Source organism: Carassius carassius, chromosome 38 (genome assembly GCF_963082965.1).
Source record: "Carassius carassius chromosome 38, fCarCar2.1, whole genome shotgun sequence".
NCBI lineage: Eukaryota > Metazoa > Chordata > Actinopteri > Cypriniformes > Cyprinidae > Carassius > Carassius carassius.
The window spans coordinates 1998432-2012684 of NC_081792.1; the positions used below are offsets into that span (position 1 = coordinate 1998432).

The window sequence follows — 14253 nt, forward strand, 5'->3', positions numbered from 1 at the left end:
TCTATCCACACAGCTACGGAGACGTGTGAAGAGAGTGGCGCTTCCTCCCCATAGTCTTGTCTTATTTGTCGTCTGTGTGATGTAGATCCAAGGCCCACAGTGATCCATTATGTCTCGTGGCTTTACTCTGTTGGTCATGTAGTCTTCTGTGTAATGCTGACAGTTGTAGAATCTCACTAAACATTAGGCCAGTTTTCATCTATGTGATTGCTTCTGACATTTGTTTTCATCTGTCAATCAGACCAGTTTGTGTTGGCTCTGTAAGTTTTCTCTTAGCTAGGTTGAAAGCGTGAGCTTTGCTACCAGGACAGACGGTTAGAATCAAGCTTGATGGTCGTTAGAGCTAGTTTGATTATGGCAGATTCTCTGCCATACCCTAGCAAGCTCCTCACCTTTCCTTTGTTTCGGGAGCTCAATTTAAAAGGGCAGATCCACACGGACAGTGACAAAGGCTGCAAGTTACTCATTTTCAATTTTGGCAGTTCATACTGTAGATGCAGGGATAAAGTTGGCAATATATTGAACAACCCTTATGGCAGGGTTGTTCAATCTAACCCAACATCTTGGATTGTTTAATTGGGACTTTAGAACAGTGGCCCTTCATGAGCAGGACAGGGCACCCCTGCCTTAAGGCAGTATCCTAAGCCAAACAGAACCTAAAAAATGACAAATATAAAACTCTCTTTGAATGCTGATTTCTCACTTGAAGCAAAGAAAAGATCACAATTCTTGTCTGACATTAGCATGTTGTTAAGCTAAAAACTCAATGCTTTAATACAGGGCTGTCCAAACCTCTTACTGGAGGGCCACGGTCCACCGGTTTGGACACCACTCTTCTAATAAGTAGCCCAGATTTTTATCAATGATTTGTAGAATTTAATAACATACAATATATATTCAATTGATGAAAAAGAGAATTTACACCAAGGGTAATGCATGGCTTTCTGGGATTGCTTTATCTGTGAAGGGCAAATGTAATGCTGCCTCAGAATTTGGCAGAATAAGTTCAATAGGTTGTGGAGCATGACCATAGACATAGTTTACTGTGAGAATATTGCCTAGATTATCATACTTGTGTGTTTGTAATTTTAACCGTCGAAGCTGAATATTAGCTATTCCCAGTTATTATGGTAAAATAATTATAGGAAGTCTCAGTAATAACATACTAAGGGATTCTCTTATTTTTAGTGTAGTTCTGTGAATCTGAACAAAACTTTTCAGCCTATACTTGAGTGTTTACACAGAAACGCATGGAGATGTTGAAAGAACAGACTTTTGTTTGTTCTTGTTTTTTTTTCCTATTCCAGAGTCTGTGTGCCTGTGTTCATCTCTATATGGTGTTGTCCTGAGCTGCATGTTGTGTGTAGTCATTGGCTTGTCAAGCTTTTGGTTTGCTTCCATCATCATGTTGTGACTCTATGCTCTGGAAGCATAGGATCTCCTGTCCATGTCATCCTCTATCTGAATCTTTGTAGATGACTTCTCTTTTGTTTGGCTTTGTGACTTTGTGTTTACCTTGAAACTCATCCTGGATCTCAATATCTAATCTATTCCTCTTACCAACTTTCCACAAGATGTGTTCAACTTGCATGACATTTATATTTTTTGTTTGTTGTTGTCGTTGTTTTATTTATTTATATTTTTTGTTACATTTTTGTTGAATTAACAATGCTTGTCTCTAGGTATACAACACTTTGGACCTTACACTGTATTGTGTACTGTATGGGACATACGAGCATTGCCTATGTTTTCTTGTACAGTCTCTTTATTTTACCATGAGTTTGAGTTACGTTCTTTTCAATGAAATCCTCAGTGCACAGATGAATAAGTGAATTACAGATGCTTTCCAAATGTTTTGGAATTTTTGGTGGGTACACGGCCATTCCCTCCTCCTGCTGTCACTGTGCCACTGGGGGGTATTGCAGCACACTTTTCCACCCTTTGACACTGATCTCTTTCCTCATGCAGATTCGTGTTGTGAACGCATTTCGTAGCTCCCTCTATGAAGGCTTGGAAAAACCCGAATCCAGAACCTCCATCCACAATTTCATGACCCATCCAGAGTTTAGAATAGAAGACTCCACACCTCACATTCCTCTTATAGATGACACCGACATTGACGACGAGGCAGCCAGGAAGAACTCCAGTCAGCCCTCATCTCCCAACAAGAACAACAACGCCATTGATAGCGGCATAAACTTGACAACCGACACAAGTAAATCTGCTGCTTCCTCCAGTCCCGGGAGCCCGCTTCATAGTCTGGAGACATCGCTTTAGCAATCTCATGCGGAGGATCGCTTAATACTCATCTTAGACTCTACGTTAAAAAGCACTCTGGAGTGCACACAAACGTAGATTGTGTACTGTTGACTGTACGTATGGTCGCGCCACATTATTTTATTGAACGCATGTACGATGACTAACTTGGATAATCGTGAAGTGACTCAAGAAACAAGATAAGAACCCAGGAGAGCAAGTGCACTGCTCCCACTTCCTGAGGAAACGTCAGACTATTACAAGTAATTTAATCCGAATTCAGCTATTATCGTTGCTCCTGCATGAATGTACATAACCCAGGTTTTTATTTGGAAACCTTTATTTTTATTTAAATTGTTTGGTTTGATTTGGTGGGATGTACGATGGACTGCTATTTTAAGACAGCTTCTCTGATTCACTGATCTGTGAGTATTGTGTGTGGCATGTATCTTATTATATAGATTTATTTGGTTGTTTGATTAAGGTGTATCCAGGTCGCAGCGCTCAACTTGCACAGTAGATTTGCACCTGTCGGAAAAAGAGATCCCATAGAAATTAGAATTTATTAAGCGTACATATATATTTATAGACATATTATAAATATATATTTACAGAGATTATCTTTATTTGTTGGCATGTTGCCTTGTTCTACTTCAATAACTACTTTAACTTATTTATGTCCTAAAGAGAATGTAATTTGTTTACAAACCTGTAGATGCGTCCTGGTTTCTTTGTAGGGTTAAAAACTTATTTGTAGGGTTCAAAATCACGCAGCAGACATAGTTGGAAGAGCTCATGTTGTTCAGCTCTAGGTGTTTTATTACCAATTGTGCGCTGGTCTTGCCTGCTATTTTGTCAAATAATGTAGATATTTTTAGAGGATAACAAAAGAAACCAAATTATATGGGGATATATCATTAACGTGGCATCGTAGTATTAAATGAGTGTCAGGATTGATGGCTCTGAGCACCCTGAAAAACGTTTGAAGGTTTTGGTGATGAACTTGTGGTTATATACACACACACACACACACACACACACACACACAACAGATTGGATTTAAATATCTTCTTTAGAAGTACATACTATTTAACATAAAAAAGTTACAGTTCCATGTGACCATCAAAAGCTGCATTGGGTTTTATGTTGGAAACATGTAAACTAAGTTATATCTGTCATCTCTGTATGGAAATCAAAATTGTGTTCAAATATTGTGATTTATTGTGTTGATTCTTCTTTTTGACATTCCATTTGTAGATTTCTTTTAGTTAAAGAAAATTAACCTAGCTTCTGAGCTGACGACACTTTGAACAACTGAATTATGTAATGTAACAAAACGAAAAGGAATGTTGCTTTTGACTCTTTTCAAAAAAAAAAAAAAAAATATCTACATATAAATTTATGATCCTTTTCTGCACTATCCGGATATGAATGAATTTCTGTGGTGTAAATTTAGATGTGCTTCTGTGTTAAAATCAAGCTTGTCTTCCTGCAGTCAGTAGATATACTCTAGCATCTCAACAGTATTCACTAGTTGTTAACTATTTATTGTACTCTAGAAGTGAAAGGACAAATAGGGGTCTAGCAGAAGGCACACTTATTAATGTCACCCATTGTTCATTGATATTCACTGCAATTGGAAAGGCATGATGTTATACACTTAATATGCAACTCATTTTTCTTATTCAGTCTTAAATTTTACCTTTTTTTTTTTTTTTTGAAAATTGTACTCATCAAGATAAGGCGCACAAGCTTTAACTGTTAGCTCAGGCATACTCAATGAGAGAATATATGTAAATGGAAAATTGAGAGAGATTAGTTTCTTTAGAAATAATTTGCTCTTTATCATGTTAAAGGGATAGTTTACTCATCCAAATGCTGTTCCAAAAGGACCATGAAAGTTTCATAGAAGTGGGACGATCGACTTCTAGTCTTCTGAAACAGAAGCAGATTAAAATAAAGGTGTTATCTACTGAAAATCATGACATCCTCTGTAGCTATCCTTGGCACGTTTGCAAGAGAAGAAATGAACAAATAAGCTATGAAATCGGTCTAAAAAAATGGGTTAACGATCCCTTTAACAGCTGTCAAAGCTTCATTCACAATTATTCTGTAAACTGACCAAAAGAATCACCTCTGACACATTGAAAGGCGCCACAGGGGAGTTTGTCTGAAATGTGTGTGGACTGCAATGACCTTTGCGGTATGGCTGGCCACTTCAGTTTAATTCAGTTTGTTCTGTGCCCTCTGTTGACGTGCCAAATTACGGATGCAGTTTAAAATGTTTAACCAATATATTGAAGAGATGGCAGCATTCTAAGAATCACAAATAATAATAATAATAATAGTTCTTGCAATACATCAGCTTCTATGTACTGTACTTACCAGCATGCGTTTCTGGAACAAAGAGCATACAATGCCACAGGTACTTTTGGCGCATCTAGCAATTTATGGGTAAATGAAAAGTGTTCATCCATATTGTTTTTATGAATTTTATAATCTATACAATAATTCTAAATAAAAGTAAAAAAAATCAATGTCTTTTTTGTTCATTTAAAACTATGCAAAATGTCAAGCTTTCTGATTGTTTCTCATCTACCCTAGAGTTTGTTGCTGGAATGTTTGTAGTCTCAAAGTCAGTAAAATTACAACAACAACAAAAGTGATGTAAATTATTTTCTATACCTAGAACATGAACTGGCTCATGCTGCTTCACTGTCTCTATCAAGATTCCAGACAGGAGTGTAAGTGATACAAATGAAGAAAAAAAGAAGAAAAAACAAGCACTTAATAAATTCCCAAAGGAGCATGAAAATGTGTGTCCCGTGAGGCAGTGTGCGTGTGTGTGATCTTTCATTTGTGGCACCCCTTACGAAAATTAACCATGCTTTTACTACAAATAAAACCAAAAAAACATGGTTACTGTAGTTAATCCATGGTAACCACAAATTAACCATGGTTTTGTTAAATTTGTAGTTTGGACATTTCTTGATTAACATGTGCTTCAACATGCATGCCTCATTCAGTTGAGTTGTTCTTGTGGGATTACAAATTTATAAAATGTTAAATATAGGTTCCAATATAATAGTAGGTAATAAAGCTGACATATCCAAGAAGATCAAATCAAGAAAATCAAGAGTCTGAGATAATGACCTTTTGCCTTTGTGCTCTTCCTCACCAGTCTTGCCAGACTGATTGAATTAGCACATATGCATTTGAATGACACTGTTATGCTGATGAGATCAAGGCTGGGAAAATTACAGTGTCTAAAATTTTCCTGATTCAATTTGCATGCTTTGTTTACGGTATGGATCCCTCCCACTTGAATGTTTAAAAACTACAATGTCTTACGGACAAGTTAGACTTCTTGATGACTGCAGCGCCACGCAGACCGTTCTCAATAAAGAATCCTGCTGAAGATTACCCAAGAGTCTCCTGGTCTTCGTTTCTGAGTTCCCAACAGTTTTTGGCGCTGTGACCCGGATAGAGCTTCTCACCTGAATCCAGATTGAAACTGCAATCTCAACAAAGATCTGACTTCATTCCAGTCTGAATCTTTCTGTACAACCAATGGTTGGTGAGTGTACCTCTATCCAAAAGAACCTTTAAGACCAGAACAAATGTTATCCTCTGCGCCGTCAGAGAAGAGTTAACAGACAGCTGTAGGGTTTGGTTAACTAAGTTACCCTCTAAAAATTATATTTTAGGGATGGAAATAATCCTCTGTTTAGGCAGGGAAGATTAGCATCACATGCTAATATTTTGCTACCCTCTGTGTCTCAGCAGGGAAGTTTAGCGTAAAGTGCTAGAAGTTTGTGTTAATTTTTGGTACTCTCTGTTGATCAGAGAAGTTTTAGTGTTTTGATTGTGTGGTAAAAAAAGGAAACTCACAAGATGTTTAGAAAGAATGCTAGATTGATCCCCACAACTGAAAAAGGTGGTCTCGCGACTCCTTTGTGGTCTGATAGCAAATTCAAATCACTGTTAGGTGTGCAAATGAACCTAATAGTCACTGAGAAAGTTAGACAAGAACTAACTCAGAAATATGATATCCATCCAGACAAAACATGGTCTGTAGATGAGTGTAAAAAGGTACTAGGAGCATGTATTCGCAAGAACAATTTGAAAGGCATTATCTGCTGCCACAGAGAATTTGCCTTAGCGCTAGCTGCGCAACAGTCTCAGCGTAACTCAGAACTAGAGGAACAGAACAAAGAGCTCAGAGCTAGAGTATCCTCTTTGACTAGGAAATTTAACCGCAACAAAGCTGCAGCAAAAACTGATGTGGAAGAAGTTAGTCAGACTGATAGCATTTATCCTGATTTACAAACTTTCTTTGAAACAGATGTAGCCATCCAGTCAGTAACTGATGTGCCTGTAGATTCTGTTAAGGTTTGTGGCGCTAGGAGGAGATCTCAGGGAACTGAGGGAACTCAAAGTGTTGCTCCCAACCCCTCTGTTGTCCAGGTACAAACTGTTACCAAAGTTCTAGGACCTAAAGATATAGAGAGACCATCCCAGAGCTTACCCTCAGCATGCACACATTTTTCTGAATTTAGAAGAGCATTAATCAGCAAAATGCGTCTCTACGACATGTCGTTAGCAGAAGTCACACAGCTAATGTCACAAATTCTAACTGAATCTGAATTCAACACCTTTGAGTCTGCTGTTACTTCTGAATTACAACATGTCAGTAAAGGCGATTTGAGGGAAGGTGTTTTGAAAATTCTAAAAAATATTATGGGACCCAAAATAGACTGGTCTAGAATCACTAACTGCGTGCAAAGGAAAGAAGAAACTGTGAGTGAATACACTGAAAGATTTTGTCAGTCAGCAGTAACGTACAGTGGGATCGTTGATGATCCTGAAAGTGTGCTAGATGACAAGGGACCATTAGTACGCATCTGGTCAGATGGCCTTGTAGCGGAGTACAGAAAAGCCTTGCCATTCCTAGATCTCACTTGGTCTAACAAAACTCTCAGAAGTAATCTAGACAGTTTAGCTACATGGGAAAGAGGTGCGGATGTTAAGACAAAAGTGAGAGTAGCAGCAGCAGCTACATTTAGCACAAGGAAACATGACCATAGATGGCCTAAAAGAGAAGGCAAATGCAATTACTGTGAAAGATCAGGTCACTGGGAGAAAGAGTGTAGAAAGAAGTTGAAAGATAGTAGAAGAAATGTTATGCATAATTCTGCTCCTTCTCAGCCCGCCTACAATCCTGAAGTAATTCCTACAATGACCACAGAAACTTTAGGACAACTCGCTCAGGTTCTTCTAAAAGCACAAAAAGGAAAAAAACTAATTTTTGGGGCTGTGAGTAGCTACCTTTACCCTGTAATCCATCACAATGACAAAATAATTTTTGTGAAAGGTAGCATACAAGAGAAAGAGATTGACTTTTTGCTTGATACAGGTGCAGAAATTACCGTAATTCCTATAAAATTGGCTGAAGGTTTAAACATCCCATTCAAGAAAACTAAACTTTGTTTAACAGGTGTAATAGGTGAAGATTCTGTTTTGTATGAAACCCCGTCCATAGATGTACAATTAGGCCCAAAGACTCTGACTACAAAATTGCTATGTGCTCCATTAAATACAGGTGCAATTATAGGCATGGATCTACTCAGACAAGTACATCTGACTTTAGACATGTCCTCAGAATCTGCTAGCATAAAAATTTCATCAGCACAAGTTTCTACCAATAATGTAATAACTCCTGAGTATGCTTTCTTACAGAATCATCCAATTTGGGCTAAAGACAAAGATGATTGTGGGTTTTTGACAGGTGTAGAACCAGTCAAATTGACAGGAACGCCACCTCCTGTTACCAAACAATATCCTATCAGTAAAGAAGCTATACAGGGGATAAAACCTATTGTGGAAAAATTGCTGAAGCAAGGAGTGCTAGTTAAAACAAACAGTCCCTGTAACTCACCCATATGGCCCATCAAGAAATCTAATGGGACATGGAGACTCACCATAGACTACAGAGTAGCCAATAAACATATTGATAAAATCACCCCCCTAGTGGCAGATCCATCTACAATTTGTAATGGCTTACCATTAGATTGTAAGGTTTTTTCTGTAATTGATATGTCTAATGGATTCTTTTCTGTACCCTTGCACTCTGACAGCCAGACATGGTTAGCTTTTACAGTTGACTATGAACAATATCAGTGGACACGTTTGCCCCAGGGATTTCAGAATTCCCCAACTTTATACCATCAGGCTGTCAGACGTGATTTGTGTGACCCAGAATGTCCAGTAAAACAGTCCACTATGATTCAATATGTCGATGATATTTTGGTAGCCTCTACAGATCACGAGGTACATCAAACTGAATTGGCAGCATTGTTGGACTATTTGCAGAAAAGAGGACACAAATGTAGCTTTCACAAAGCTCAAATTGCTAAAAACCAAGTCACATTTCTGGGTCAAACAATTGGTGCAGGAAATAGATCTATTACACAGGATCGAGCCGCTTAAGTCAAAGCCATACCTCCACCTACGACCATTAAAACACTCAGATCATTTTTAGGAACAGCAGGTTACTGTAGACCTTGGATTGAAGAATATGCCTCAATTGCTCAGCCTCTCTATGACTTGTTGAAAGGCCAGGTTAAAGATTCTGATACTGTTTGTATGGAAGAAATTCACCTCAAAGCTTTCAATGATTTAAAGAGAGCACTATGTCAAGCACCAGCATTAGGAATTGCACAATCTAATAAACCCTTTGTGCTTTATGTACATGAACACTTAGGCTTTATGACTGCATGTTTAATGCAAGATCATGGGGGCAGTTTACGCCCAATTCATTACTATTCATGTAAACTTGACATAGTTGCTCAAGGCATGGGCCCATGTCTTAGAGCAGTGCAGGCAGTTCATCTAGCTCTTCAGGCTTCAACAGGAATGGTGCTAGGACAGACTATAAATGTAAGATGTCCTCATGCAGTGTCCGCACTAATGAATCAAGCAAAAGTCACTTCTGTCACCTCCTCTCGCTGGGGAAATTGGTTAACGACCCTCACAGCCCCGAACATTGTTTTACAACGTGCACCAGTAACAAACCCATCCTCATGTATGATGTCTGCAATGACTGAAGTTTTGTTAGAGGATGAAGGTGAAATAACTCACGATTGTGTTACGCTTACATACGCAGCTATGAGTGACATAAAAGAAACTCCCGTAGAGAATGCAGAATTGGAGTTGTTTGTTGATGGTTCAGCTCAAGTCATTGAGGGAAACAGACGAGCAGGTTATGCAGTAACTTCCACCACTGAAGTTGTAGCTTCAGGCCGTCTTCCAGATCATTTTTCAGCTCAAGCTGCAGAACTAGTAGCCTTAACTAGAGCATGCACGCTAGCTTCAGGATCAATTGCAAATATCTACACTGATTCCAGATATGCTTTTGGGGTGGTTCATGATTTTGGTGTCATTTGGCAAACTAGACAGTTTCTAACTTCTGCTGGATCCCCCATCAAGCATGCTGGATTAGTAAAAGATTTATTGTTTTCCATGAAACTTCCAAAGAAATTAGCGGTGATCAAAGTGAAAGCACATCTCACAACTAACACTGCAGAAGCTAAAGGTAATACTCTCGCTGATGTAGCTGCTAAACAGGCTTGTTCCTATGCAACTGTACAAGTGTGTTCAGATAGTATAGCACAGAAGACAATTCTGCCTCCTAAATCAATTATTGATCCGTACAAAGACGCTCCTCTATATGAAGCATGGACATGGTTAGACAAAGGAGCCACAGTGGATTCATCTGGATGCTGGACCAAAGAGGGGAAGTATGTCGCTCCCGAATCACTGCTGCCATATTTGGCTCAACAAATACACCATTTGGGTCACAGTGGTCCAGCAACGATGAATCACAGGTTCTCAAATCAATGGTGGAATCCAAAATTCAGAAATGTAGCAACCGAAACAGTCAAGAGATGTGTTACATGCCAAAAAAAATAATGATGTGCCAGCCGCAGCTACAGCAGCAACACATACTCCAGCTCCACCAGGACCATTTCGTCACCTGCAAGTTGATTACATATCATTGCCTCCTTGTAAGGGAAAAACTGATGTTTTGGTAGTATTGGACAAGTTCTAGATGGCTAGAAGCTTATCCAACAGGGCGTGCTACAGCTGCACATACTGCTAAATGTCTAGTCACTGATTTCATTCCCAGATGGGGATTATCAGATTGCATTGACTCAGATCAAGGTACACACTTCACAGGACAGGTAGTCAAGGAAGTGTCTAAAATGTTGAAAATTAAGTGGAATCTTCACTGCCCCTATAGGCCACAAGCATCAGGACAAGTTGAACGAGCAAACAGAACTATAAAAACCAGGCTAAGCAAAATGCACCAGGAAGGAGTACCATGGGTCGAGGCACTGCCAGCGGTATTGTGTAGTATGAGAGCGTCACCTAACAGATCAGTAGGACTGAGCCCTCATGAGATTATTACAGGATGCCCAATGCAGATGCCAGGTGTGATTGATCTTAGAAATGCTGATGTACACATAGCCTCAGATGCCCTGATCACTTACTGTGAAAACCTCACAAAGGCAGTACAGAGTGCCAGAGAGAGAGTTGAGTCGTGTTGGCAAACTCCACCAGAAGGGGGACACACAATCATCCCAGGTCAGTGGGTCATGATAAAGTCATTCAGAAACAAGCCGTTAGAGCCTAAGTGGCACGGACAACATCAAGTGATGTTGATTACAGCAGCTGCAGTGTTTTGTCAGGGAAGGAAAACATGGACTCATGTTTCACACTGTAAAGTTGTTCCTCTACCTACAGGGATAGGATAGGACACATGGACCAGTGAGGAGCCCAGGAAAGAACCGAATGCAACAGGCTTCGGGGGCCAATCCTGATTCCCTTTTAGGCATTCCCCCACCTACTAGTCCATCCTTACCTCACTGTTCTTTAGGTGTCGCAGTAATTAAGAAATAGGGAAAGAAAGGAACAACAATAGCAGACTCAAATCGACCAGAGGATACAACCCTAGTGTTTACAGTTTTTTTTTTTTAACAACAAATGCTGCTCTGTCGTTGTTTGTTTTCTTTCTTACTCTGTGCAGATACCACTTGATGGCTGTCCCGAGGCCCATACACACCAACCTCCTCACTTGTGTATGACGACACCAATTTTAAAAGACAACCAGACCCACAACAGAGCCAACTGTCACAGAAGAAAAAAATAAATAAATTAAATACACAACGCAGAGAATCATACACGGGAACTTCAGTCATCCATCAACATGAAGATCACTGCATTCCAGGACTCACGTGTGCACAAACATGGTGGTCCAGAACTCTTGGAATATTAATCCCATCTTATGGTGTCATGCAAGCCCTGGATCAAGTCAGAAGCTTATCGAATTCTGTACAGAAACTGGCCAATGATACGGCTTTGGCCTTGGGTAACATCACAAACACTCTTGCTTCACACAAGATAATGATCTTACAGAACAGAGTTGCCTTGGATTCTTGCAATGCAAGGGGGAGCATGTACCATTATCGGACCTGAGTGCTGCACCGGTTTACTGGATCCAACAGAGAACCTGAACAAAATTCAACAAGACATTCCTGAACTTTCATCAAAATTACACCAGATGACTGAAGACAATTCGTCATGGTTCGGAAACCTGTTAGGTAAACCCTGGCTGTGGATCAAGGAAATAGCAATTCTGCTGTTGTTCTTACTACTGGTGTACTATCTATGCGTCCACAGTATCAAGTGTTTTATTCAACAACATACTCATGCCCATCACGAAGAAATGACAATTACGACCAGAAAAGATTATTACCCATAAGAACTAGACAGACCCTAGCTGCATGTTTGTTTCTGTGTCAACATGCCATTCGTCACTACAGACAATCAACACAGAGCAAGTGCTATGTGCCTGTAACGATCACAGGTTACAAGAATTAACTTTTAAATGTTTAAATTTTTTTTTGCGGAACCCGCAAAGCCCTGTGCATTGCAGGTGATCCCACCCACCTGTCACACAGCTTCTTCAGTCTGCTGCCATCAGGGATGAGACTTTGGAGTCTCCAGTCCAGGATCAGCAGACTGAAGGACAGCTTCATTCATCAGGCTGTCAGGAAGCTAAACTCCCTCCCAACCTTGCCTCCCCTCCTCTTTTTTGCCCCAGTCACCAATGAACTCTGTACTATTTTGCACTACAATCATTTTATCTGCACTGCTTGTTTACTTCACTGGCTTGCACTCTATCATCCATTTGCCTTGTCCTGCTTTATTTAACTGTTTTTTTTTACATGCCCTTATTTTTATAGTTGTATTTTATATTTAATCTGTATCTATCTGTATTTTTATGCTCTACTGTTAGTGTTGTATTGTTTCTGTTATGAACCATTTCGAAGGTTTGAATCATCACACACTAATGGAATGTATAGTCGATATAAAAAACTGGATGACAAGTAATTTCTTACTGCTACACTCTGAAAAAAAAACAAAGGTGTTAATTATAGGATCTAAAAACTTTGCATGTAGTAACCTAGAACACTGTCTAAGACTTGATGGCTGCTCTGTCAATTCTTCGTCATCAGTTAGGAAGCTAAGTGTTCTATTTGATTGCAATCTTTCCTTGGAAAGCCACATTTCTAGCATTTGTAAAACTGCATTTTTCCATCTCAAAAATATATCTAAATTACGGCCTATGCTCTCAATGTCAAATGCAGAAATGTTAATCCAAGCATTTATGACCTCAAGGTTAGATTATTGTAATGCTTTATTGAGTGGTTGTTCTGCACGCTTAGTAAACCGGGCTGGACTGGTAATCTGGCATACCGGGCAAATGCCCGGTGGGCCGACGCACCTGGGGGGCAGGTCGATATAATATGATTTTTTTTAATTGTTTTTTTTTTTTTTTATTGGCCAATGACTGGCCCATAAAGCAGGGACAGCGGCCCATTGGTTCATTTTCCATACTGACACTGAGCTGGCCCAATCATCTCTTAACAGGCTCCACTCCTCCCCCTCTGTTTCTTGTGTCAGATGCAGTCAGTGGCTCAGAGACAGAAACAAAAGAAGAGGGGGGTGCGGAGAAGTTGCGGGCCAAAAAAATAAAATTTCAAGATGTGCAAAAATAACCGACATGTTTAGTGCTGTAGCTTCAGTTTCCAAACCTACAGTACCTGACGACATTTTGCAAAAACAGGTGAGCATAGCACATGGAGGAGAGGTGACTAGCCATGGCGGCGCCGGCGGCACCCAGGCAGAGGAACAGGTGTGTGATAGTGAAGTCAAGGAGGGACAGAGTGAGCAGGAGAGTGTTATAGAAATGGTAAGCATGGTAGTTACATGATTAACAGAGAGTGTTAATCAGGGTGGGTGCAGGAGGATAGTGTGATGATTTAATGTTACCTAAATTAACGAATATTATAATAAGACAACATAATCGTTGTCGCTATTATATAGTCTGTCAGATTGTCACCTACTGCACAAGCCACTCAGTCAGCTAAATTCAAATAACACAGCATAAGCTATTTTGAATTGTTTTTGTAGCTAGGTCAGCAGAGTTAACTTATTCAATTGCAACTTCGACTGACTATTCTAATGTTAACCCTTTAAAACCAAAAACGGCCATACGGCCCTTCTCTAGAAAAAGTTAAATGATGCCATTTGATTATTTTAATTATTGCTCAAAATGCCTGCGTCAAAGCGCCCATGACGAGTTACACGTCGGAAGAGAGGTAGCTAACGCATGATATTTGGGGATTAAAACCCGCTTGCATTTTGAAAATTTTTGTTTAGCTGTATATTCAACGAAGTAGATATTTTCTCATATTTCTAATTAATTTCCAATATCATTAATATGCAATATTAATGGTGAGTGAATAATATAAATATCATATATATTATTAGGACGTTTTGTGTGAGTAATTTGGTAGTATAGTTTGTTTTTCTTTTTTATGGGAAGTATCTCAACAATGAGAGGTAAATGTTGTTTGGTGTCATATTAAA

General features: G+C 39.4%; 3 protein-coding genes across 10 annotated transcripts in view; 2 read left to right on the forward strand and 1 right to left on the reverse strand.

The window, feature by feature from the left end:
- The window catches only part of LOC132119150 (plasma membrane calcium-transporting ATPase 2), a 111334-nt gene extending 107861 nt beyond the window's left edge, over window positions 1–3473 (forward strand). For 5 of the 8 annotated variants that reach the window (XM_059528907.1, XM_059528899.1, XM_059528902.1 and 2 more), the window contains one exon: window positions 1969–3473. In XM_059528907.1, coding sequence (XP_059384890.1) covers window positions 1969–2277 — 309 coding nt within the window. In that variant the 3' untranslated portion in view covers window positions 2278–3473. The remainder of the gene's footprint in view (window positions 1–1968) is intronic. The other 3 variants (XM_059528903.1, XM_059528906.1, XM_059528905.1) reach the window with 2 other exon arrangements.
- Window positions 1–14253, forward strand: part of LOC132119151 (synapsin-2-like) — a 511637-nt gene that overhangs the window by 212753 nt on the left and 284631 nt on the right. The window lies entirely within an intron of this gene.
- Window positions 1–14253, reverse strand: part of LOC132119156 (metalloproteinase inhibitor 3-like) — a 386564-nt gene that overhangs the window by 164324 nt on the left and 207987 nt on the right. The gene's annotated exons all lie outside the window — the stretch shown is intronic.